Source organism: Herpailurus yagouaroundi, unplaced genomic scaffold (genome assembly GCF_014898765.1).
Source record: "Herpailurus yagouaroundi ecotype Mexico unplaced genomic scaffold, PumYag 29, whole genome shotgun sequence".
Taxonomy (NCBI): Eukaryota; Metazoa; Chordata; class Mammalia; order Carnivora; family Felidae; genus Herpailurus; species Herpailurus yagouaroundi.
The window spans coordinates 115,101,422-115,128,475 of record NW_024412377.1 but is presented as its reverse complement, the minus strand read 5'-3'; the positions used below and the strand labels follow the sequence as shown (position 1 = coordinate 115,128,475).

Here is a 27,054-nt window from a genome sequence, read left to right as displayed (position 1 = left end):
AATGTTCTGGGTTTCCTCAACCCTCAATACACAATCTAAGTTCCAACGTATGGTCAACTGTTTTAGAAAGGTAAAGAATTACTTTTAGGAAAATCTGGCCATTTGAAAATCAGCTTAGAAAAGTTCTTACAGTTCAGAAGCTTTTTAAAGTTTATTTATTTATTTTGAGAGAGAGAGAGAGAGAGAGCTGGGGAGGAGCAGGGAGAGAGAGAGGGAGGGACAGAGAGGATCCCAAGAGGATCCACGCTGTCAGCACAGAGTCCAACATACCGGGAGTTCATGACCTGAGGGGAAATCAAGAGTTGGATGCTTAACTGACTGAGCCACCCAGGCACCCCTATTTCAAAAGCTTTTGATCTCAATGATATTTCTGTATAATTTTCATCACTGATCATTTTAATATTTGAAAATTTTTTTAAAAACCTAGCTCTTTGGATTTCTTCAATTCACGTTGCAATATCCTATTTCTAAAGAAGGACATGAATCTTAAAACGTAATTTTGAGACCCTCTGCAATATGAAAAGTGGTTTAAAATAAGATGAAAAAGGGGCACCTGGATGTCTCAGTCAGTTAAAAATCCAATTGTTGATTTCGGCTCAGGTCATGATCTCACGGTTCATGAGTTCGAGGCCTGAGTCAAGCTCTGTGCTGACAGTGAGGAGCCTGCTTGGGATTCCTACTCTCTTGGGGCACCTGGGTGGCTCAGACAAGGGTCTGACTTCGGATCAGGTCATGATCTCACGGCTTGTGAGTTTGAACCGCAGGTAGGGCTCTATACTGACAGCTCAGAGCCTGGAGCCTTCTTTGGATTCTGTCTGTCCCTCTCTGTCTCTGCCCCTCCCCCACTCACACTCTCTATCTCTCTGTCTCTCTGTCTCTCTGTCTCAAAAGTGAATAAACCCTAAAAATATTTTTTAAAAAAGATTCTCACTCTCTTTCTTTCTCTGCCCCTCCCTCGCGCTCTCTCTCAAAAATAAACACCTAAAAATTAATAAATAAAACAAAATGAAATGAAATGAAAAGTTTGTTTCTATGGTCTGACCCTGCCTAGTCCAGTGTTTTCTTATCTTAAGTTGGCATTCCAATGTTTTCATATATACTGGTAAGCTATAACAACAATGCCCACCCACTTTACACTGATAAAGAAGATAGTTCTGTGATTTTTGCCACCCTTTGGAGTACTTCTCAAAGAAAAGCCGTTGTTAGTTTACCTTTGCCTCTCTCAGACTGGGATATGACCCGACTTGCTTTATAGTCTGCAAGTTGAGGAGAGTAAATGCTTCTGCTTAGCTTCCTCATCTTGCCATGTTTTCCTACAGCTTGGCCCAGCAGATTCTCTGCCAAAAATCATCTGAAGCAACAGATGTATACTGCAATTGCCAATAAATATGTGTGAAGGGGAGGGCGCTCTAGAGAGATGGGCTGTGTTTTAGAGTTGTTGATAAAATGACACTTACTTTCTCATCTTAGAAATTATTTTTCTTTGTAATTTAATTAAAGCTGGAAGTCAGTGATAGGTGTCCTCTTAAGAAATGCAGAGAGGTGGGGCGCCTGGGTGGCGCAGTCGGTTAAGCGTCCGACTTCAGCCAGGTCACGATCTCGCGGTCCGTGAGTTTGAGCCCCGCGTCGGGCTCTGGGCTGATGGCTCAGAGCCTGGAGCCTGTTTCCAGTTCCGTGTCTCCCTCTCTCTCTGCCCCTCCCCCATTCATGCTCTGTCTCTCTCTGTCCCAAAAATAAATAAATGTTGTTGAAAAAAAAAAATGCAGAGAGGTACTAAACTTAAGTCCAAAAGTGAAGATTGTTTCCCCCATCACGTGAGTTGTATTTCTTTTTTGCTTTTTTTTTAAGTTAGCAAAAAACACTTTATTTAGTTACTTACTATGCTGAAAAATATGCTGTGTCCACAGCATACACTGAATATATTGCGAGAATTACTCTTCAGTGTTGTAATTTCAGACTGAAGTGCAAAGGCTTCATAACCAACCAACTCAGTTTTAGCACTAAAGTTTGGGGAAAATAAGTCAATAAATTTTATGTTTCCAAAAGAAAACCTGGCATTCTAGCATTTAATTTCACCCTGACTATTCCTCTACCTAAAATTTAAACTTCATAATGTATATAAATTAGTGCCCTTGTTATAGAAACACCTTTATTTTCAAAAGTTAGGAAAGTTATAGGAGTCTAATGAAAACTTAGCCAAAGCAAAATCACTGGTAATAAGGCATACTTTTTTGGGAAAGATTTATTCCTTCATATTTGTATGTATTATTTAAATTTATTATTGAAGAAAGATCCATGTCTGTTATAAGGTGTATAAACAACATAGTAGTAAAAAGTGAAAGTTCCTTCACCCAACTCCCAAGAGTTAGTATTAACTATCTTACATGTATTTGAAATATATAAAAATTTGTCACATTAGCATTATATATAACATATATAAAATAAGTATAGACTTCACAAAAATGTAATTGTATTATAATCTGCTACTTGCTTTTCCACTTTACTACACTTTAGACATCTTTCTTTGTCAGTACAAGAAATAAGTAGAACAAGCTATTTCACTCTTCCCTGTGACTAAATATTCATTTAAGTAGCATAATTTTTAACAATCTAAACACTACTAATGGGATCAAGTTTACTGTTACTCTTTCATGACTATCATCACTGCTCTGTAGAATAGAAATCAAAGCAAGGGCACCTGGTTGGCTCAGTTGGTTAAGCACTTGACTCTTGATTTTGACTCAGGTCATGATCTCACAGTGCATGAGTTCGAGCCCCACAACAGGCTCTGTGCACTGGCAGTGTGGAGCCTGCTTGGGATTCTCTGTCTCTGTCTCTCTCTCTCTCTCTCCCTTTCTCTCTCTCTGCCCCACCCCTGCTCACTAGTTCTCTCTCAAAACAAATAAATAAACATTAAAAAAAAGAAATCAAAGCATAGTTTTGTTTAAAGTTTTAAAAGCAATTTCACATTGCCCTCTTTGGTTCTGTATTCGATACCTCTTGTGTCCACCTGCATCTTGCACATCTTTTATTTCCATTATTGCTGCAGCTTTGTGCTGCTGTCTGCAGCACGACAGCATCTCACTCCAGCCTGACCTCATTATCTCTCACTTCTCCTCAGGGTCTATCAGGCTGTCTGACCGATGCCTGGGGACACTAATCAGCTTTCACCAGTGTGTACACCTTGAAATACAAAAGGCTAACACTTCTTGGTGTGACTCTTATCCAATGAGGACAGGAGCTGGTGGGTAAATGCTCCCCTCCCCTCTCCCATTCTTTAGGTGGGCAATTATGAGTCACAATTCACACAACCCTTCAGAAGGTCCCTGAGAGATCCAGCCCTTGACTGCCTACAAGGGTGGTGACCGACTGGAAAAAGCTCCCCGTGGATGGGCTTTACCGTTCCCTTTTCATTCCCCCACTCCTATTCCATGGTCTCAGTCTCTGCTTTTGGGGGGATCTCAGTTAAGACAGGTACAGATTAAACCCGACCAAAGGTGACTGTTTCTTCTCATCCTCAGCCACATCAGGCATTGTCCACCTTTTTAAATGTTGTCAGTCTTATAGGAAATAAATAAATCTCACTGTTTTAATTTGCAAGTCTGAATAATAGTAAGTTACATATTTAAAAAAAACAAACAAACTTTAAAACATCAGCAAGTAAACCATGATCAAGAGTCTGTCATTTCTTCCAACATTAAAACCCTAAGGAAAAATACTTTGTTGCCTTTTTCCCCCAGATGAAGGTAGTACTTTCTGATTTTCACACAGTAACTGACACGACAAAGATAATAACAAGGATACAACATGACCAGAAGTCTTTTCTTACTGTCTTACAGACCTTGACATATTAAGATAGGACTAGCAAATGATGGCTACATAATTTGAACTGGGTCCTTTGTCCACATGTGTCACACTCTGATAAAATGCTATTTGTTAATAATTCCTATGGTGTAAACACACCTATCCATCCATAAAATGTTAGAGCTGAAATAGACATTAAATTCCATCTTGTTCAGTGTCCTTACTTTGAAAATGGGGACACTAAAACCCAGGGAAGGGAAGTGACTGAATGACTCACCCAATATGACACAGACGGAGAGAGCAATAATCTGGGACTCCTGACTCTGGGTTCGGTGTTTTTCTTAATAAATTATGTTCTCCTTTCAGAAACTAATAATTCGGCTTCTCCAAAATGTCCTCAGCCCTTGTGTCTGGTAAGAGCCCATTTACTCTTGAAATATAATAAGGTAAATAATGCTATTCATAATTTCACCATAGAGACATTACAAAGGACTACAGGTTTCCCCTCTAAAAGTAGAGCTTTCCTATGAAAACTTTGTAAGCCAAAATGGCATAAAGCAAAGAAGCACTTAAAATTAATTTATATGGGTGGGAATGCAAGCTGGTGCAGCGTCTCTGGAAAACAGTATGGAGTTTCCTCAAAAAAACTAAAAATAGGGGCGCCTGGGTGGCTCAGTCAGTTGAGTGCCAACTTCGGCTCAGGTCACGATTTGCGGTCCGTGAGTTCGAGCCCCGCATCGGGCCCCTGTGCTGACAGCTCAGAGCCTGGAGCCTGTTTCAGATTCTGTGTCTCCCTCTCTCTGACCCTCCCCCGTTCATGCTCTGTCTCTCTCTGCCTCAAAAATAAATAAATGTTAAAAAAAAAAATTAAAAAAAAAAACAAACAAAAACTAAAAATAGAACTACCCTACGACCCAGAAATTGCACTACTAGGCATTTATCCAAGGGATACAGGTGTGCTGTTTTGAAGGGACACATGCACCCCAATGTTTATAGCATCACTATCAACAATAGCCAAAGTATGGAAAAAGCCCAAATGTCCATTAATGGATGAATGGATAAAGAAGATGTGGTGTGTATATATATATATATATATATATATATATATATATATATATATATATATCACACACACACACACACACACACACACACACACACACACAAACGGAGTATTACTTGGCAATCTAAAAGAATGAAATCTTGCCATTTGCAACTATGTGGATGGACCTGGAGGGTATTATGCTAAATGAAATTAGTCAGTCAGATAAAGGCAAATATCATATGACTTCACTCATAAGAGAACTTTAAGAGACAAAACAGATGAACATGAGGGAAGGGAAACAAAAATAATATAAAAACAGGGAAGGAGACAAAACAGAAGAGACTCATAAATATGGAGAACAAACTGATGGTTACTGGAGGGGTTGTGGGAGTGGGGATGGGCTAAATGGGTAAGGGGCATTAAAGAATCTACTCCTGAAATCATTGTTGCACTATATGTTAAGTAATTTGGATGTAAATTACTAAAAAATTTTTAAATAAAAAAATTATTAAAAAATACAGGAAACAACAATGTTGGCAAGAATATGGAGAAAATGAAAAAAATATATTTATATAGAAAAGTTTTTGAGCATTCCCAGACCCCCTGCAAAAAATAACAAAACAAAACAAAACAAAACTCTCAGCCTTTTCTGATACCATAGGACATATCTTGCTAACGGATGCCAAAATAAATCGATATAAAACACAGATGCTCACAGACAGAGTTCAAAGCTATGGCAGCTTGATGCTGAGTGTGGTTCCTGAGTTCATATTTCTTTTGGTTAGCAAAAACAGGAACCAATGCAGGTCTTTCATAAAAGCAAAGAGGAAAACTTTCAAAAAGCTGGGGATACCAATGTTTTTAAAGAGAAATATCTAGGGAGGTTATAGCTTTTTAATGGTGACCTCATGAAAGAGCTTTCTAATGGCTCCACAATTACAACTGCAAATCCTACATCACTATTCAAAGGTGACATACAATATGAGGTCAAGACAAGAATCTAAAATTAAAACCAAAATAAGACAAAACTGACAGTTGCTAGTGAAAAATCAGTATCAATGAATAAAGGCATTAGAGACTTTAAATTTATTAGAAGGCTACAGCTACTAGCAGTGTGAAGAGAGCCTGGAGATCTACATCTCACAAGACTACATTCCTGAATTAATTTTGTCTCTTTGGTTATGTTAGAGATTTACCTTAAGTTTTCCTATGTATAGTTTCCATTTTTTATGATAAAAATTTATTTAAAATAATGAAAGTTTTAAAAAGTCCACAGAGGTGATTTATGTATTTAGGACAATTGAGTTTTAAATGCATACTTTTAATTCCTATTATGGCTAATTAACCCTTAAATTCTGCTGAGTTGGGTTTACCCATATATTATTTCAGTACAGGGAACTGCTAATATTTGTGGAGCACCTGCTAAGCTCTATGCACTTTACATAATTTCAACTTTATTTATCGCTAGTCCCTGTCCTAGTTTGAGTTGCCCTAAAACCAGACCTTTCGACAGGATTCTAACACAAATAGTTGTTTGAGAGGGGAAGGCAGGGGAGTAGAGACCTGGGACAGGAAAGACAGCTAATAAAGTTTGTATTTCCAAGCTAGCTACCACTATGGGTAACTGGAGATCAGTCCTGCTGGGGAAAAAATCTGGAAATTATTGCCAACCACGCTCCTGAATGATCCCACCCTAAGGGTAAGGCATTCTGGTATGTTGGTCAGTGTTTAACAAACAGCTCTGGTAGACGATGGGAGAGTTCTTTTTTTTTTTTTAAGTTTAAGAAAGAGAGCATGGTGGGGGTGGGGGGCAGGGAGAGAGGGAGAGTGAGAATTTCAAGCTGTCAGTACAGAACCCATGTGGGTTCACGACCTGAGCCAAGATCAAGAGTCAGACACCCAACCTACTGGACCACCCATGCCCCCCAAGTTCTGATTTGTAGCATTTGGGATGTGCACTATAGGTTCTTACAAATGTGTGCAAAGCATCTGTAGTACACCACTGTAACCCTTGTCATCGGTTAAAGACTGCTCTGAATCAGGGAGCAGGGTCCACTTCCGGCAGGCTATATAGTCAGCAAAGTGAGCGTTAGAGGCCAGAGAGATGTAGTTGGTGGCATGGAAATGTGGTAACGGTAGGAGGAGAAGGGGAGGCTCCAACAGAAAATCCCCATGTTAATGATGACTAAAGTATGTACAACTTGTCAAAGGTCATGTCACTAATAATGGAAGAACTGAGATTCCAACACCAACTTAGCTGATACCGAAGCCCTCTTGTATCTGTGTATTGCCGCTTCTCCTAAAGCAAGTGGTATCTACAATGCATTAGTGAACAAAGAAAATTATATTGTATTATTTATGGTAGATTAAATTACCATAACAACTAAATCTAAATAAGTAATGGCATAAAACGATAAATTGTTATCCCTGGGAATGAATTCAGGTTTTCTAGAAGGGCTGTCCTCTACCTAGTCACTTAAAGACCCTTTTTATTCTGTGACTCTGACATCCCATGGGGGTATTATAGTTATCAATACCCAGCCAGGGCCATTTCTTTAAAGCCATGGTTCCCATTCTATTGGAGAAACAACTCACATGGCCATATGTAACTGCAGGGATGGCTGGGAAAGAGTCCCTCACTGGGCAGCTGTTTCCCAGCTACAGCTATACAGGGTGATGCAAGGAACAGTTATTTGTCATTGGAGCTCAGGCCTCAGGATAGAGTAAATGGTGAGACCAAAATAATTAATGGTGGAAAGTATGAAGGAGGAGATAGATTGAGAGTTCCAGGAGGGTAGAAAGCATGTCTACTTTGATCCTATGATATTCTTGGGCCTTGCATGGTATCTAACGCATAGGAGTTAATGCACTTAGGGGTGCCTAAGTAGCTCAGTCAGTTAAGCGTTGATCTTGGTTTCACCTCAGGTCATGATCTTGCAGTTTAGTGAATTGAGCCACGCCGTGGGCTCTGCACTGACAGTGTGGAGCCTGCTTGGGATTCTCTCTCCTTGTTTCTCTGCCCTCCCCCACTCACGACGTCTCTGTGTCTCTCAAAAATAAATAAAATAAATAAAACACTAAAACTACAAATCTTTTTTTTAAAAAGGAGTTAATGCACTTAACATTTGTTGAATGAATGAAAGAAGAAATTTGGATTCTATGCTCTATGTAATGTGGAAACATTAAAGAGTTTGAGGAGAAGGGACAGAATCAGAACTGTAGTTTAGTAAGATAACTGACAATAGCACCTGAAATTTATTTGAAAGGTTAACTACTGGAAGTAGAAAATAATTTACTTAGTTATATGTTACTAATTTCCATCTGTTGTGACTTTTTCTTTACAGAACATATAAATGTGGATTTATTCTATTTTTTTATTTTTTTAAAATTTACATCCAAATTAGTTAGCATATAGTGAAACAATGATTTCGGGAGTAGATTCCTTAATGTCCCTTACCCATTTAGCCCATCCCCCCTCCCACAACCCCTCCAGTAACCCTCAGTTTGTTCTCCATATTTATGAGTCTCTTCTGTTTTCTCCCCCTCCCTGTTTTTATATCATTTTTGTTTCCCTTCCCTTATGTTCATCTGTTTTGTCTCTTAAAGTCCTCATATGAGTGAAGTCATATGATATTTGTCTTTCTCTGACCAACTAATATCACTTAGCATAACTTTTTTTTTATTATACACCAATCTGGCCTCACCAGGGATTTAATAATCCATAAAACTCATAAGTGTTAGGTACAATAGCACTGGGACTGTGCAGTGCAATGCACTAGCCGCTAGCTATGCGGGCTTTTTGAGCACTTGAATTATAGCTAGTCCAAAATGATGTTTAAGATGCTCTGAAGTATAAAATACACATCAGATTTGAAAAATCTAGTACAAAAACAAATGGTAAAAGTTATCATTAGTAATATTCTATGTATTGGTTAAATATTGAAAGAGTAACACCTTATATATATTACGTAAAATAACACATTATTGTAATTAATTTCACTTGTTTCTTTTAATTTTTTTTAATGTGGCTACTAGAAAATTTTAAATTACATATATGACTTGGCATTTGTGGCTTGCGTTATATTTTATTAGACAGCACTGCTCTAGTAGATATCAATTTTGTATACCTATTTAGCAGTTTTCGTCCCAAAATAATGCAAATCAATTGCAAAGTGAAGGTGCAAATGTTTCAAAAGATGCAGAAGTTAACTAACCCATCGGAAGTGGCAGTGAACTTCTTAGCTCACATGTAAAGCCTTACCAGTGTAGGATTCAGCAGAGTTGAACCAGCAGACCACAAAGGAAGAGAAAAGGAACAGGGACAACAATTCAAAGAAAGCAACTGAATATTACAGGAGGACCTTGAGAAAATGTATGAAGTCTTCAAATATTTTTTGCAAAACTAATAGTCATAAATAAACCACAAAGGTCAAATGAAAAAAGAATATCTCATCATACATCAAAAACAATAACCAATATAGCTCATTCAAAGAATTCAAAGAATCAGTTGTGTTGCAAATGTAGTATAATTTTCCTAACTGTGAGATAGATTAGTTTCATAAGTTGTAGTTTTATTTTTAAATAGGAAAACCCAAATTATCTGTTTTTCATTATTTACTACAAAATTTAGTGTCTGATTTTAAGTACATGCAAATTTATGTAAAATATTTAGATGGCTGGTTAATAAAAAGGAATCATAAAAATGTATACGTTTATCTTTATAAGATACATATATCTTAATATCTTACTGTTTAAAGTTTATTTATTTATTTTGAGAGAGAGAGAGAGAGCTGGGGAGAGGCAGAGAGAGAGGGAGAAAGAGAATCCCAAGCAGGCTCCACCCTGCTGGCAGAGAGCTCAATGCCGAACTTGAACTCACAAACCATAAGATCATGACCTGAAGAGTCAAATGCTTAACTAAGCCACCCAGGCACCCCTTAAATATCTTATTTTAGCTTAAACATAAATAACAGTATTTTGTTTTATGATTTGGGATTTCTTAACCAGTATGTGGCTGTGGGGCCCTGGTTTGTTGAGTGTGGGTTCACTATTTAGAGTTCCATGTATCTATCTATGTCACTTATCTCACTGCCTACAATTTTCACTTTCACTTTTTTAAAGCCGAGTGAGAACTGATAGATACCTGCTTTTCCAATCTTTTACAGTTAACACATCCAGTACTAATTTCATAAAGACTTTTTTCAGGGTCTTACCTTCTTGCATTTTCCAAAGCATTTAACTTAGTTTTCATTGGAACAACGTTCCTTTTGCATTTGCATACCCATGTTTTATTAACAATCAATTTGACAGTATTTAAATTTCATAAGGACACTTATAACAGTATAATCAGGTTTGGGAACAAGTATGACAGATTTTCTTCGGGCCCACAACTCACCTGGAAGGAGAAGCATACAGGCACCATGAGCATTCGTTGTGCTCTGGCATCCCTTTGAAAATGTCCTTTTAGGGGGCCAGTTATCCCATAAATGACAAGATTTCCTCACTTGGAACATCTGGAAACAACTGGGAAGTATGGTATCTGGAAAGAACATGGAGAAACCAAATTCTAGCCCAGCTCTCCTGAAAGTACTCTGTACTAAATATATAAATATATATAAACCTCATAGAACACAAGCTTTTCGTTCTATGCTGTACATTATATTCTTGCTCTTTATGTCTACATAAAAATAGATCTTACAAAAAAGTATGGAAACACACACACAGATATGAAAATTCTCTCAGAGTCAGCCTGAAAAATAACTAATAAAAATATTTGCAGATGGGAATTTTTTATTTAATTTTGTAAATAAGAAAAATAACAAACAATATCTCCAGAGAAGAGGAAAACTCCCTGCATATGCATAGTAGATGCCAGGTGCTCAATAAATATGTGATGAATGACATACAGGCTGAAATATTTCTGCCAGTGCATACTAAATCAGCTCATTCTGATGTCAGTGATATTTATGCACAATCAAGAAACACACCAATATTAAGCTAGATTCTCCAAATGAATGTGTGTAGCAACCAAAGTGTGATAAAGGTTACCAAAGTTGTCATGGGATGAGTGAAATCATTGCAATACTTCTATCTGGGAAAGCATAGAACTAAAGGACTTGGAAATAGTACCTGAAGTTTTCAATGCACAAGCAAACTTCGAAGAGACACAAGGCTCCTTTATGTCATTAAAGTAATCAAATTAAGGCACTTCAACATAAGGATCCAACAGTACCAAAACCAGAGCTAGAGTCCTACCATGTTTAAGATTGAGAAACTACAGTAGCAATCCCATGGGTTAAATTGTCCTTAAAGAAGACTTTGTATTAACATATTGCAGACAAAGAACATCCTTTGCAGTCAAGCATGTCCTTTGCTTATTTCTCTCTCCTCCCCTCTCTAAAAAAAAAAAAAAAAAAAAAAAAAAAAAAAAAAATCCATTTGTCAGTGCATAATGACAATCCAAATATTTACATAAAAGATCAAGGGCAAAATTCCTCAAAGCACCAAAAACTAGGCAAAAGACCAGTACTTGGGTTTCTCGATGGTGGTGTGTGGTGAATGGACGAGGTCAGAGAAGTGGGGCTAGTTGATAGTGTTGCATTTGCTACAAATAAAGAGTTTTACTGGAATCCTCTTCTACTTTGCTACTATGGCCAAACTTTAAAATTGGAACGATTTTGAAAGGCTAATTACAGGTAACTCTGTGTGTGTGTGTGTGTGTGTGTGTGTGTACAATTTTAAGGTTTTTCTGTCTAAATAGGAAAGAGGATAGTTTATCCTTTCAATTTGGGATTTGGTGGGTGTGGCAATCTGGGAAGATCTGGGAAACAACTAGTGTTTAGTTTGGATGATACACCTGGCTACCATTAAAAGAGCATATAATTATAGCCTAAATGTAGACTTTAAATTTTAACAGATTTATCTAAACTTTCAAAATTTGTACCGTTAAATGTAACTATCTAAAACCATCCTATGGCAGATGTTGCAGTAGTATTCAAAACCGAGCTAATTTACACTGCCATTTTAAAAATCCCTCCAATATCACCACACTCCTAAGTTAACGTTTATACTCGGGAATGGGGCTTTCATTTTTTCTAGTTTGGAGAAGTCAAATGATTGTTTTGTAGACAGTTCAGACTTGTAATTCTATGAAGACTGACAAGACAGCGCTCTACTTTGTGTTAGTGAGGAACCCTCTCCCTCCCATCCCCCCACGCTATGTTTTAATTAACGTTTCACAAAAATATAGAGGTGCAGGTCCCGGGTTGTGGGACGTTTCCCCTCACAAACATGCTCGAGGAAAAGAAGGGAGGGAAGAAATAAACGCCACACAGAAGATCTACTCGCCAGAAGAAAGGTCGAAAATCATTAACATGTAAATGGTACTTTTTCCATTCCAAGTCACCTTATCGCCGAGACTGCCCCAGGGACTGGAAGGGTTCGGAACACCAAGTTAGGCAACTTGGGGACTGCAGGGGTCGGGGCGGAGAGAACCCAGACCGTGGCCAGACCCTCCTTGGAAGGACGTGCAGCTAGAGGCATCGGATTTAGAGGCGGGGCGGGGCAGGGCAGGGCAGGGCCGGGGCGGGGGGGGGGGGGGGGGGGGGGGGAGAAGGAGGGACTGGCCGAGGATGATATTATCGAGCACTTTCCTGCACAGCCTAGCTTCCTTCCCCAAACTCGCTCTATGTGGTCCCGTAAACCGCTGCCCTTCCCCAAAACTGCGGAAGAAAAAATAAAGATGTATAAGGGGACACCCGCCCTCCGTGTCTCTCTCTAGGTGAGAGGGGTATCCCAAATCGGTGATGTCAGGTCGTGAACAAGATATTCCAGAAAACGCTGAAGTTTTATTTGTAGTTCGTGTTGCGGGGGGTGGGGGAGGAGGACAAAGGAAGAGAAAAACGTTTAAAAAAAAAAAAAACTTATTCTTTTTGGTCCGCGGCTGCACGTCTGCTGAAAATTGAGTTTCTTTCGCTTTCCATCAAGCCGAGAACCCTGGCCGCCACCTGCGCGTCTCGCGCGGGGTGGGGGAGGGGGTTGGTCCTCGCCCGGGTTCCCCGACGACCACTGCAAAGGGCAGCTAGAATGACAAACCTCAAACTGTCTCGCCGGCATTCCCTTCAACGCACCACACACCTAAGTTCGAATTGAAACTCCCGTTGGCCGACCTCCCACCGAGCCAGGCCGAGATTGCGGCGGAGAGGAAGCTGCGCGCTGCCGCCACGGAGGCTCCTCCTCTCGCCGGTGCAGCCCGCGACTACCTGGCGGCTCGGGCAGGGGCGGGGGTTGGGTGCAGGACGCAAAGCTCAGGGCACCGTCGAGACTGCAACGTTCCAGCCCACTTCGCAGGCCAGCGCGGGACGCCGGGCGCACAGCCTATTCCTTCCACCTGCTCCATGCCGTACCCTCCCCCTTCCCTGGCCGTGCCCGGTGAGCCTGCCAGACCGTCCAGGCCAAGCACCCAGCGGGCCGTGCTCACGCAGTTGGCGCAGGCGGCCCTACGCTAGCGGCGCAGCGCCCGCCGGTCCGCCCGCCCCCTGCACTCTCCCCGCCCCCTCCCTCCCTCGCAGGGGCCGAGCGAATGTAGCCCGCGAGAGAAAATGGCGGCGGCGGCGGGGAATCGCGCCTCGTCGTCGGGATTCCCGGGCGCCCGGGCGGCGAGCCCCGAGGCGGGTGGCGGTGGAGGTGCTCTCAAGGCTAGCAGCGCGCCCGCAGCAGCCGCGGGGCTACTTCGGGAGGCGGGCAGCGGGGGCCGCGAGCGGGCTGACTGGCGGCGGCGGCAGCTGCGCAAAGTGCGGAGTGTGGAGCTAGACCAGCTGCCGGAGCCGCCGCTCTTCCTCGCCGCCTCACCGCCGTCCTCCTCCACTTCCCCGTCGCCGGAGCCCTCGGACACAGCGGCGGGCGGGAGCGGTTTCCAGCCTGTGGCCGTGCCGCAACCCCACGGAGCCGCGAGCCGTGGCGGCGCCTACCCTCCGGAGCCCGCGGCCGCACCGGACAGCGGCGCTCCGAGCCCCGCGGGGGCCGAGTCCGGGGAGAAGCGGACGACCGCCGCCGAGCCGCCTCTTGCAGCGGCCCCAGCCGGGTGAGCTGCGCGGCCGGGGATGCGGCGGGGACTTGGGGGGCGGGCGAGGGCAATGAATGAACCCCGGACACCGCGCACTGCGTCCCGGCGCTCAGCGCAGCTAAGCTGCGCGCCGCTCGCCGGGATCTGAGCTCTCGGGCACCCCCTTTGACCCCTCCGGCGTCGGGCGGCGCCCCGGACCTGGCCTGCGGGACGAAACGGGGGCCCGGGGCGGGGACGTGCCGGAGAGTTTGTTATTGTTTGTAGACATGTGACAGGCGTGCGAGCCGCGCTGCAGGGACCAGTTGAGATAAGGTGTGGGGCCCCGGGCTGGCTTTGTGGGGCTCCGGAATCGGGACTCTTGGAGGACCCCCGGCGTGGGACCCTGGCGTTGCCCTCGGGGCTGGGCTGGGGGGAGGGCAGGAGCCTGTTGGCGGCGCCCCCAGACGAGAGTCCCGGGATCTCTGGGGTGAGGCCAGAGCCTGCAAACAAGCGGTGGTCAAAAAAAGGGGCGGGGTGGGTGGGAAGCCCAGCCCGAGGCCGGGTGGGGGGCCCGGGACGGAGGAGAACGCGGTGAGGTCCTCCCGGCCTTGACAGGCAGAGACCCTTAGCAGGTACCCGGGGCCCGGCCCGGACGGAGGCAGAACGACCACAGGGGCTCCTGGTGGAAGGCGCTGTAACGCCTGTCAAAGCGTTGTGGGCGGGCAGACTGCACATTCGGAGACTTGTAATATTTTTGGAGTTGGTTTTTCTCATTGCGTCCCTCAAGGGGCTCCACATGTTCTTGGGAATGCGGACAGCGCCACTGAGACTTGAGTGACTTGTGTTTGGAGTTTGAAATTGGCCTTTGAAGTTTGCATTTGGCGGAGTGGTGTAAGAGCCAGGACCGGATGTGTCAGCCATTCAGTTTCAAAGCAGTGGTGACTGCTCCCCGCAGCCTCTCTGGCTTGGCTGGGGACCGCGGCTCGGGTGCGGTGCTTCCTGCTCGGTGCAGCTGCGCGGGCCGCCCGCCTGACTGAGGGATTCCAGGGGTCAGTGCGGTGGGCTTCGGCTCACATAGTCCTGTAGTGCCAATGCATTACGGTATGTGTAAGGTAACAGACTAGACGTTCTTGGCCTGACCCTTTCTTTGGCTACTGGAAATCTTTATGTTAAAGGAAATTATTTTAAGTGTGACAGCCGTAATCCATGTTTTTAGAAAATCTGACTAGTGTTTGTACAGCACAGTCTTGATGAGTATTTTGAGTTGCTGGAAATGTTTTTGTGATAGTTACCCATTGCCCTGTAGAGTTTCCTGACCTTTATTCTGAGTATTTTAAAGACTGTCTTAGATTTTTTTCCTTGTGAGATGAATCTGACAGTAGGAATCCTTGGTTTCGGTTATCTAAAGTTCTTTGGCACTTTTTTGAGCTTGATTATTTATTTAAAGCCACAGTTCATTTATTACCAGGAAGTCGCGCCCCCCCCCCAAAAATTACCCTAAAAATTATGGTCAACACTGTGCCATGGCAATCTTGAAAGGAAAGGAGATGGCTGTGATAGTTTTCTGCGTGCACTTGTAAATATAACTTAGTTTTACGAGAATTAAGTTCCTCTACACTTTCCTGCTTCCGTGCAGATTGGAGTAAAAACTCCGTAGGATAATTCTTTGAAGGCAGTTGATACTACAAATGAGCTCCAGATAAAAATATTAAACCTTAAATTTGAGAAGTTAATTTTATCTGTTCTGACGAAAGCAACTTTTGAATACAGTAAATAATTTAGTACCAGCATTCTGGTCATTAAAGAGCCATGAATATAGAAGAGCAACCACTGTAAAAAATAATGTGTAGAAGTTGTTTAGTGTTGTCTCCACACAAAATAAGAGGACTAAGATGGAGGCAGGTAGAATTCAGAAACGGTAATTTATGCTTAATTTTTGCATTTCATAACGTATGTATTTTTCCCCTCTTTGTTTAAGGAGTGGATTATAATTGTGCAATGTGTGAAATAATGGGCTAATCAGCATAATCACTTTTTAAAAATGAATTTCACTAGCCAGAATGCTGTTTGTTCACCTTAAGTCATCCCTGCAAATTTCATTTACACCAAAATGTTGATTCCCTAAACTTTTGAAATATAGTGATTTTTCCTTTCAATTTCCTTCTCAGTGGGATTGAAATTCATTTGCATTTGTTGGTATAAATACTTTGAGTATAAAGAGTTCATTGAACTCTTTTTTGACAGTTTCATTTGTACTTTCTGGAGGAAAATTTAGCCTTGAGATTTTGAAATATTTTTATGTTTTAGTAGTAGTAAGGGTCTGGAGACCCCTTCTGTCTAAAGACCTATTGTATGTTTTAAAGAGAATCCTATGATTTTTAATTTCAGAATTTCCTTCAGGTTTTTGACCTTTGGATGTAGAAACTGGAAATGTAGAAAATATATTTGTGCAGTATAAATTATGTAAGTTATACTCATATTAAAAATAGAAAAGTTTAAGTCTGACCCTCTCCTTTAGGGTAATAATTGAAACCATGAAAGTTTTGTGCCTGAAAGTGGCACGCAAAGGTTTGGGATTTTAACTTACATTACAGAATTAGGAACTTTTTCTTCCTATTTATTGTCTTTGAAGAAAAATTGCAGTGTTATCCTCCATTGAACAGGCTATTGTGAGTTTGGTAGTTATAATTACTCTATCCTATTTTTGTAACTGAAAAAACCCTAACTATCAATTTGCTGGCCCCATGAAAGAACAAGATATGCTGTACTTGTTAATGTTAGTTTTTGTTAAAACTAAAGCTATTTCATAGGCTGCTTTTATATCCTCATATAGCCCTCAGCTTTCACTTCCTTTTAGAAGCTACTGGGTTAAAAATATAATTTAGTGATTTTTTTTACTAGAGGAGATACAGGAACATTATTACCTAAAAATAAGTTTTAAAAAATTAAGTTGACGATTTTACAAAACAGTAGAGGGAGTTACATAAGCTAACATATTTGAATTTGTAAGTTTTGTAGTTATGAATTATCTCCAAACCCTCTATTAAATCAAGTAAGAAAATTAATGCATTCTTCAAAGATTATCCTTATTAAATATAATTCTGAAAGAAAAATATCTGTTATAGTTGTTGCCAACTTTTGTTTTCTTTTCATATCTGATTTTGGCAGGGGTAACTGGTTAACCAACATTCCTTAATGTATGATTTCCAATACTCTTTAATAACTCCATTTTGTTAGATACAAAAACCAGGAAGTAGCCCTGTTCATTGGTACTGTTTCACCTCCTCATAGTGCCTCAAGTCTATGTTGCTTGTCTTAGAAAAATGGTCATTGACTTACTGACTTGAAGATTTCAAAATATAGAAAGAAAGGAGTGTTCTTTGTTTTCATCGAGTGCAAAATAACCAGCTACAGCTTGCCTAGGCTGTCTGCTCATCAGTCCTTGACACTGGCTGTGAACATTCCAGAAGAAGAAATAATGGGGTGGCAAGGCAGTTAATGGTGAATGGAGTCCCCTGAGGGAAAATATGAAGCATTCAGAAGTGCTCTGAGTTAGAAAGCACGATTTTGCATTTGTAACCCATTTTCTTGGGTTGAGGGGTCTTTCTCTATAAAGGCAGTAGAAAAACGTGGTATGGAAAAGTAATAGTCTCCAGAGGCTGCTTACGAACTATACTATGCACCTCTAACCTTGGTAATGTTTTGATTATATCACATACCAAGTATAGTCCTTTGACTTGGTGGTTTTCCTCAATCCTGGCCTCTTTTTATATCCTAAGTCAAAAGTTAGAGCTACTTAAAAATGTTAATGAGTAGAAGATAAATGTAAGCAAATGTTCAGTATTAGGAATAGATCCACATTGTCTCTAACAAATAATTGAAGAACATTTTTAACATGAGAGAAGTAATCAGGAACAGAATTAAAGTAAATGGTTTGTTGCAAAACAGTGAGGTTAGTCAGGTGATATGTAAGAGGATTTTAGCTATGGCTAAAACATGTTCATTGAGCATACAGATATGTTTGGATTCATTTTATGTAGTCACCTTTCTTCCCTTCTGCGGGTCAGACAAGTTACAGCCCTCCAAGGCTTTGTAATTTCTGTTTTCAAGAGGTGGAAACTTATAGGTGATGCTAAAGCCCTTTGATCCCATAACTAGAAGACAGAGCTCCGTCAGTCTGACTCCACAGTTCATTTCTTTCCACCATCTATGCTGCTTTTATTTTTTCAAATTAATAATTAAATTAAATGATAATTTTTAAGGAGGAAGTTACTCTGCAGGAGTCATAGTAAACATAATAGGTCTCCACTGAGTGCCATTGCCAATGTATTTGTCTCTTTATATGTATATACTGCATAGTTTTTTGTTACCTGGCCTTGTATATGTAATATAAGTAGACTGTACTAGATCACTTTATTGTGTTAGGCACGAAAAATAATTGATTCATGTTGAGTTTTTCTTAGATTTCTTGATTTGTGCTGTATTAAATCGGAAGTGGAGGGAAGTGAAGCTGAAATTAAAATCACTCATTTATCTAAATCATCATACATGGAAAGAAACTTCCTGTCTAGCTGGACCTTGCTCCTTTGTTGTTGTTCTTTTTTTATTTCATTCATCCAACATTTAAGAATCTCTACAAGATGATAGTCTTTGTATTAGAGAAAAAGATGATTAATGCATGGTCTCTGTTTCTCTTGGTGGGTTCTAGTATGCATGTGTTAGCAGTACCATGTTAAGTGCTTTAAGAGAGATGTGAATTCAGAGAGACACCCAGATTAAAAATTAGTGTTCTTAATCTCATCCACAGCATTCCACACCTTATTCATGCAGTGAATATGATGGTGCCTCCCTAACTTTCTCAGGAATTAGTTGGCCTTCCAGATTAGTAGTTAAGGGTGGTAGCTTTGTTTTACTTTCTGCAGGGCATTTGGTCTTTTTCCCCTTTCTTAGGACAGGTATATGCTGTAGTTTTTCCATTTCTACAGTAATGGAAAAAGGAAATCTAGATACAGATGAGTTTCAAACTGTTTCTGGCTATATTCTTAAGAGGAATATATACAGAACTGCAAGTTCAGATGTGATTTTTTTTTCTTGAAAGAGAAAATGGAGGTATGGGGAACAAGAAACTCAATATATGCCAATGGTGCTTTTAAACTTTACTCTTAATTATTAGTAACAGCAACTCTGCTAGTTAAGAAAACAATATTGGGAAGTGTAAATTATGCTCTATGGCATAAGATAATCAAGAAAATATCCTTGTCTTTATATATTCTATGGCATATCACAGTTGGTTTAGGTATGTTTGGTATGGAAGGGAGTTTTATTAGTGACGGAGTCCTTTGGAATACCAGTCTGGTTAGTTTAGTTTAATAGATTGACATGTCATCGAGTGCCAAGAACTGTTAAGTTCTTAATAACCACCAAGCATATATTTCTGAGAGTACAGTCTGTCACCTGGAAATCATTAATGAGGCCATCAGACCTCTTGAAGAATGGAGGAAGGCCCTGGAGCTTCCACAGTGCTGTAGTTAGTGCATTAACTAAGTTTATCACATGAAATATATTGAGTGTATGTGGAGTAAGGAGAGAGTAGACACTGGGTGGAGACTTTACTCTTGACAAATAGACTTGATCATTACTGTTTTGTTGTTGCCTAAATAAGTCATTTAACTGATATATCATCAAATAACCTTCAAACTGGTCTAACAGCATTCTGAATAGTAAATATCAGTTGTTAACAAATGCGGAACTCTGTCTTATTATTTATACCATTGCCCAGTACCTAGACTAGTGTCTGCTACCCATGAATGTTAGGTGCTCATAAATGTTAGGATGGATTAATTTTCTCAAAGTGGTTATTTTTAAATTAGTGTATCTGAAGATTACAATAATTTACTTTGATGTGATTTTAATCATGGTCTAGCTTAAGGCAAGTTTTGAAGTCAAGAACTGTCTCTTAGGCTTGATATTTAGTAGCAATAGCTGGTGTTTAGCAATTACTGACCATATTGATTGATTTCATATTATGTATAACAAAATAATTAGTTTAATAGCTCAGTGTAGTTGCAAAGTAATTAGAGCCATACTCAAAGTATCAAATAGTGAGAAAATGAGTTTCTGATATTTCAAGTGGCTAGTTATTTGGACTGATGGGTAATCCTCCTGATTATCTTCTTCACCCTGACAGTTCTTGCTTGGTGGCCCATCATCACTCTCCTGAACATTAATATTAGAAGATCTTCAGGTTGATCCTAGGGCTTCTTTCATTTTGTCTTCTCCATCCCTACCCTCATTAATGCCTTGAGATCAATTATTGACTGTTCACAAATGATTGCCGAATTTCCTAACCATGACCTCTCCTGAACTCCAGACTTAACATCTAACTGTCTGCGTAACAGAGCCATACTCAGATATCTAAAATCAAATTCAGGACTTTCCCTATACCTTGTTCTACTAATACGTTCTCGGCTTATGGAATGGCAGAACCAGAACCTAGGAGTTACCCTTGACAGCTCCTTGTGTATAGTCCACCATCAGAGGCTGAGGATTTGACTGTTACCTAATCCTTAAGCCAGGCTTCCATGATCCCTTATTTAGACTAACGTAGTAGCTTCCTGACTTGCCCCTGTATCCTGCTTTCTCCCTTCTAATCTGTTCTCCTTATTATATGGCCAGAGTGATTATTGTTATGTTATGTTATGTTATGTTATGTTATGTTATGTTATGTTATGTTATGTTAGTAGGCTCCATGCCCAGTGTGGAGCCCAATGCAGAACTTGAACTCAGGACCTTGAGGTCAAGACTGGCTGAGATCAAGACTCACGCCCTTAACTGACTGAGCCAACCAGGTGCCCACAGAGTGATGACTTTAAAATGTTAATCTGATTATAACAATTTTCCTCTAGAAAAGTAAATAAGATTAGATATAAAAACTCTCAGAAGCTTTCTATTTGGTTAAAAATAGAGAATCCTTAACATGCTCTACCCAGTCCCTGCCCTGTCTGGCCCTGCGCCTCTCCAGGCTGTCTCAGATCACACTTGCCCTTGTTCTTTGCTGGCTTGCCTTCTTTCATTTCCTCAAACTCAGCATTCCACCTCTCGCCATAGGGCTTTGGCATGTACTGCATGCTCCCTCTGCCGGGAACACTCTTCCCCAGTCCCAAGTCAGTACTTCCTTGTTCAAACCTTAGCTCACTGATACTTCCTCAGGGAAGCTTTTCTTCCCTGGTCTCTCAGACTGTCTTGTAGCACAGTGTCTCTCTACTGTCAATGTTGTGATTTTACATTTGTTATCTCATTTGATGAATTGCTGCCTTCTCCGGAAGATTATAAGACCTGTGTGGGCAGTGCCTGTGCCTGGATGGGGACCCGGCACTTAGCAAATGCCTGGCCCAGAGTAGACCCCCAGAGTAAATATTTGTGGAATAAATGAGTAAGGATAATAATGGCAAGTTTAACCTAGTGGATCATCTGTTTGTCGCCTTTGGTCACAGTACCCTTGGACCTAGCTGAGACACGAATAAACAGCAAAAGCCTAGATGATTGTTGTTTCCAAGTTCTCAGTTTGTGATAGATTCATTGGGAGGTATATGGACTATTAGACATGCCAAGTGCCTTGACTGAGGTAGGACAGCTTAATGTGGTGTGGGGGAAATAGCTATATAGTAGTCCCTTACCCCCTTTCCCATGGTTTCACTTTCCGAGGTTTCAGTCGGCCAGCCGCAGTCTGATGATCCTCCTTCCTCCTTCTGACACTGTCATCACAAGTTCAGTAGTGCTACCCCTTCCCCACTCATGCTCTGTCTCTCTCTCTCTTTCTCTCAAAAATAAAGAAAAACATTAAAAAAAAATTTTGAAGGGTGGGGGGGGCGGGCCTTGGATGGTTCAGTCAGTGGGTTAAGCATCCAAACTTGGCTCAGGTTATGATCTCACGGTTCATGCGTTCAAGTCCCGCGTTGGGCTCTGTGCTGACAGCTCAGAGCCTGGAGCCTGCTTCACATTCTGTGTCTGTGTGTCTGTCTCTTTCTCTCTTTCTCACTCTCTCTTCCTCCCTCCACCCCCCACTCATGCTCCCTCTCTCAAAACTAAAAAACGTTAAAAATTTTTTTTAAAAAAGTTCAGTAGTAGCTTAACACTATGTCGCCAAGTCTGTATCATTCATCTCACTTCATCTCATCAGATGGGCATTTTATCATGTTACATCATCACAAGAAGGGTGAGTACAGTACAATAAGACTTGGAGAGAAAGTGACCACGTTCACATAACTTTTATAAAATTATATTGTAATAATTGTTCTATTCTATCAGTTACTGTTACTCTTACAGTGCCTAATTTATAAATTTATCGTAGGTATGTACATGTAGGAAAAAACATAATTTATGTAGGGTTCAGTACTATCTCTGGTTTTAGACATCCACTGGGGGTCTTGGAATGTGTTCCTAGTGGATAAGGGGAGACTGCTCTACTGCATGGTAATCTGTTGTAGGTAAGAAGAGCTTACTGTGTGCATGTAATTCTTTTGCACTTACTAGGGTACTGAAAATGTGTGTGTATGCATATTTATGTATATATGAATAAATATACACATAAAGGTGCCACGCATTAATATAATGATTCCTTTTTTTTCAAGTTCTCAAAATGTTATGTAAACTTAAGATACCGTTTTAAGGTTCTTGTGCCAATGTATTCATATGAATAAATATACTCATAAAGATGTTATGCATTAATGTAATTGTTCCTTTTTCACAAACTAGTAATGTAATGTAAACTTAAAATACCACTTCCAGGATTCTTGTCCCAATATAACCCTACTTCATGTAAAATTTATTAAACTGTTTTTGATAGTAATTCAACTTGTAGTAAATAGAAGTTCACATTTGCACTAAAGAGATTTGCTAGGCAAATACTGTATGAGATTTCAGGAACCAGGAGCCCACGTAACAGAAAGAAAACATTTTAAAGTTTACTGATGGTAACTAAACCCAGCAGCCTCCCTTATCTAGAACATGGTTTAGCACTAAGATGTAGGGAAAAAAGGCTCTCAGCCGCCAAAGAGCCTGTAACAAAATCTGTCCTTTGAAGTTCTTTGATTTTACACTTATGAGAGTTCCAAGGGCATTGGCTCAGGATTCACAGACACTTACTTAAGATATTCTTGTTTTCTTGTCCATTTGGTGTCCCTAAAACACAGCAATCAAAAGCAGCCAATTAGAAGGACTAGGAGTATGAGGGACAGGTTCCCTGATGGCAGCAATACTGGCAGAGATATTTGACAGCCAGAGAGGAGAGAGGGAGGGAGAGGAGGATGTCACAGCATTGCTGTTGGGGGACACCTGGTGTGGGAACATTCTGTTCCACATACCTGGATAGCTTCTCAGATTATGAATTTTTTGAATGACAAAACTTTCCACATTACTTCTTGAGCACCAATTTCCTTATTTGTAGAATGACTATGAAGAAGATTGTTTTTTATAATGGTGAGTGTGGCTCATCATAACAAAGTTGTGGTGTTTCTTTCTATTCAGCGAACGGAAATTAGAATGTTTATAATATATTGAGTAAGATTTTCATTCAAGATAGTTGTAGCAAGTATTTTGATCCTTAAAGTGGTAAGCTTCTAAATTATCTAGAATAGGTAGTTACATAGCCCTGATGATACTAAATAATTGAAGAGTCCGTTAGAATTCTGTAAAATTGTATGCCACTCATTAGAAATGTCATGTGGATTGTCTCTGTGGGAAAATCTTTTTTGTTCTATTTGTTGGCTTGAATCATATTCTACCCTGCAGTTTCTTTATGGTACTTCTTAATCACTACCACTAGGGATATATCCTGACCTTTCTCCTAGTTAGACTGTGAAGAGTGAAGCAGTAAGCTCTGACTTTTTAACACTGATCAAGTTACTTAATGACTGCAAGGTTTTTGGTTTAATTACTTGGAAAAGTCTGTATGCTTTAAGGTGATAAGTGTTTTGAAACAGACATTTACATTTCTTCCTTTTTTCTCCTTCAAGGTTAATTGGCTGCATCTCTTTATCTTCTGGATTTCTATTAATATTCTTAAATTCTGCTTGGGTAGTAAATAAGATAATTTTAATTGAAACTTAGATTTTATAAAAGATGTGACAGACTAATGTAGATATTAATATTCCTGAAAAAGTTTTAGGTTTTTTAATCTAAATTTATTTTGAATTATGAAAATATGTTTCAATCTTCTGATACAATGACATCTCCGTGCTGTTTTATGAGGTCCTAATAATGTTTTTGGGATTCAGGACTTATAGAATTAAACTTCATTATTAAAATGATTGGACAGCCCTTTTGAAAGCAATAGAACAATTATTTTTTTAATTTGTATCTTTATCATTTAACAAAAAGGACTGTACATTGGAGACTACAAAATTTTCTTTTTTCTTTTTTTTAAATTTTTTTTTTAACATTCATTTTTGAGAGGGTGTGAACAGGGCAGGGGCAGAGAGAGAGGGAGACATAGAATCCAAAGCAGGCTCCAGGCTCTGAGCTGTCACCACAGAGCCTGACGTGAGGCTTGAACTCACGAGCTGTGAGATCATGACCCGAGCCGAAGTTAGACGCTTAACCGACTGAGCCACCCAGGCGCCCCATAAATTTGCCTTTTTCGTGACAGTATTTTGTTAGTTGTGTTGATAAACATGGAGCTATCTTTTTCGTTTTTTTTAATGTTTATTTATTTTTGAGAGAAACCAAGTGTAAGCGGGGAAGGGGCAGAGAGAGAGAGAGGGAGACACAGAATCTGAAGCAGGCTGCAGGGTCTAAGCTGTCAGCACAGAGCCCAATGTAGGGCTCAAACCCACTAACTGAGAGATCGTGACCTGAGCCGGTCAGTCACTTAACTGACTGAGCCACCCAGGCGTCCCTGAGCTATCTTTTTAATGACTGAATAATATTCTGTTATATGAATGTCTCATTAGCCAGTTTTCTATTTTTTTCTCAGTTTCCTGTTTTTAGACATTTATATTGTTTGTGTTTGGATTGTTATGTTAACCTTTAGTGACTGCCATCGTATATGTATTTTTATGTATTAGAGAATTTATTTCTATAAAAGAAATATTCAGAAGTGGAATTGCTGAGTCAAAGGACATGGATATTTAAAATTTGATTGTATAGCTGAATTGCATCATCAAACATTGTACCAGTTTATATTTATTTCTGTTTATTTCACAGTATGTGAGAGTGCCCGTGGCCCCACATTTTGGCTATCATTGGACATCATCCATCTTTCATTTTTTGCCAGTCTGGATGAAAGATGGTTTCTTATTTTAATTTGCATTTTTTAGCTTTTTAACATCATTGTACAACTTGCCATATTTATTATGGACAAGCTGTCATAATAATTTATTGGACAAGTTGTCATATTTATTAACAGTTTCATATTTCTTTGGTATATTTTCTTTCATACATGGGTAAGAACTGTTTATTTTTTCCTGTTGGTTTGTGATCACCCTTTGTATGTTAGAATAGCTCTGACATGTATTGCAATTGTTTTCCTCCACTTTTGTGTTATGTTATGAATTTCAGTTAAGAGTGTTTTTCCACAAAGGAAGTTTGTCTTTTCAGATTTCAGTTTTTTCTTTTCATTATTTTTGCATTTAGGTCTTATAGCATGGCCTTCTAGAGATGCAGTGCTGTGTAGTACTGAAGAGTGCAGATGCATGAATTATAGTCAGAGTGTCACCACTGCCAGGTAGTGTAACTGGGCAGTTACTTACCTTCTTTGCATTTCACTTTTCTTAACTTTAAGATGAAGATACCATTTCATAGTTACAGTGAAGACTGAGTGTTTATATAGCTCTTCAGACAGTGAGTGCTTGGTGCACAGTAAACACCGTATAAGTAATGGTTCTTACTATTCCCTATTGTAAAGTTATACAAATTCACCAGCATTTTCTAATATTTTTATGTATTTAAAAAAAAAAAAAAAACTTTAATTTCTGATCCATCTGAAGTTGTAAGGAATGGTACAGGGTCTAACTTCATTGTCTACAAATGACTAACTAGGTGTCCCAGCACTGTTTATTGATTAAAAGTATTCCCTTTATCACATACTAAATTCTCAGATATTTGGAAGTTCCCAGATACATTTCTTTATTCCAGATCTTTTTCTTGCACTAAGGGCCTAAATTCCTAAATAGCCACATTTCAAGATTAAAAGAAAGACATTAACTAGAGAGAAAGGATATATCAGGAGATTATTAACTCTATCTTTGCTGACTCATTCTTATTGATTTTGGTCCCTGAAATGTCTTGGCTTCATTGACAGAACCCTGCATCCTACTGCCTCTGGGATAGTTTCTCTAGAAGGTACAGCTCCGGCAGGTGCTGTAGCCCTGTGTCCACACTGAATCCCTGTCACCCTGCCCCCCAGCTTCTCTATCCTCTCCCTCAGTTCTCCTGCTTGTTTTGGGTGCCTGTTGGTAACTCCTGCTATCATCTCCCTCATTGCTGTGCTCTTATTCTTCTGGCTTTCTTATCCTCAGCATCCAAGCAGGCTCCAGTTGTACTGTTGCCAGTTCCCTGCTAGCCTTGGAATTCACCCTACGGCTGCTAATCCAGGGTCACATTATTGTCACCTCATCCCGATCTTGCAAACCCTCCTTCCTAACCAGCCTCCTGCTTTTAGACATGTCTTCCTGTCTTTTCCCTACACTGTAGTTAGAGTGAGGCTTCTACAGTGAGGGTATGACCCTGACACTTCTGTCCACGGAACTTTCCTTCATCCTCAGAATAAAGTCCAGACTCCTTAATCTAGCTCAGAAGCCCCTGGTGACCAGGTCTGCTCCCCTCTTAGCTCCCCCTTTCAGGACACCGTCTTTATTTTCAATGTGCTGTTTCCTCCATCTGGAATACTCCTCATCTCCACTGTGAAATGGTTTTCAATATGTTTTTACTCCCTTTGCAATAATGAATTACTGGTATTCTACTAAATATAAGTGTGGCTTTTTGCAGAAGTCAATACTGTATTGTGAATTCTGCTGAACTCTGATTTAAAGTTCCTCAGTATCTGAATTAGATTTGCCGCTTTTAAACCTCTTCAGTTTTTCCTCTGTGATTGCGTATGTAGTCACGTCTTAAGTGAACAACGGTGTTTACGAAGAGTTGTTTGTAAAGTGTACGTTATTATAAA

At 40.2% G+C, this 27,054-nt stretch overlaps 1 protein-coding gene across 2 annotated transcripts in view; it reads left to right on the top strand.

Moving 5' to 3' along the window:
• Window positions 1-13,434: 13,434 nt before the first annotated feature.
• Window positions 13,435-27,054, top strand: part of MAP3K1 (mitogen-activated protein kinase kinase kinase 1) — a 78,248-nt gene continuing 64,628 nt past the window's right edge. Inside the window, exon 1 of one of the 2 annotated variants that reach the window (XM_040452837.1) lies at window positions 13,435-13,931. In XM_040452837.1, coding sequence (XP_040308771.1) covers window positions 13,450-13,931 — 482 coding nt within the window. In that variant the 5' untranslated portion in view covers window positions 13,435-13,449. Of the gene's footprint in view, window positions 13,932-14,833; window positions 14,994-27,054 lie in introns of those variants that run through there. The other variant, XM_040452855.1, reaches the window with a different exon arrangement.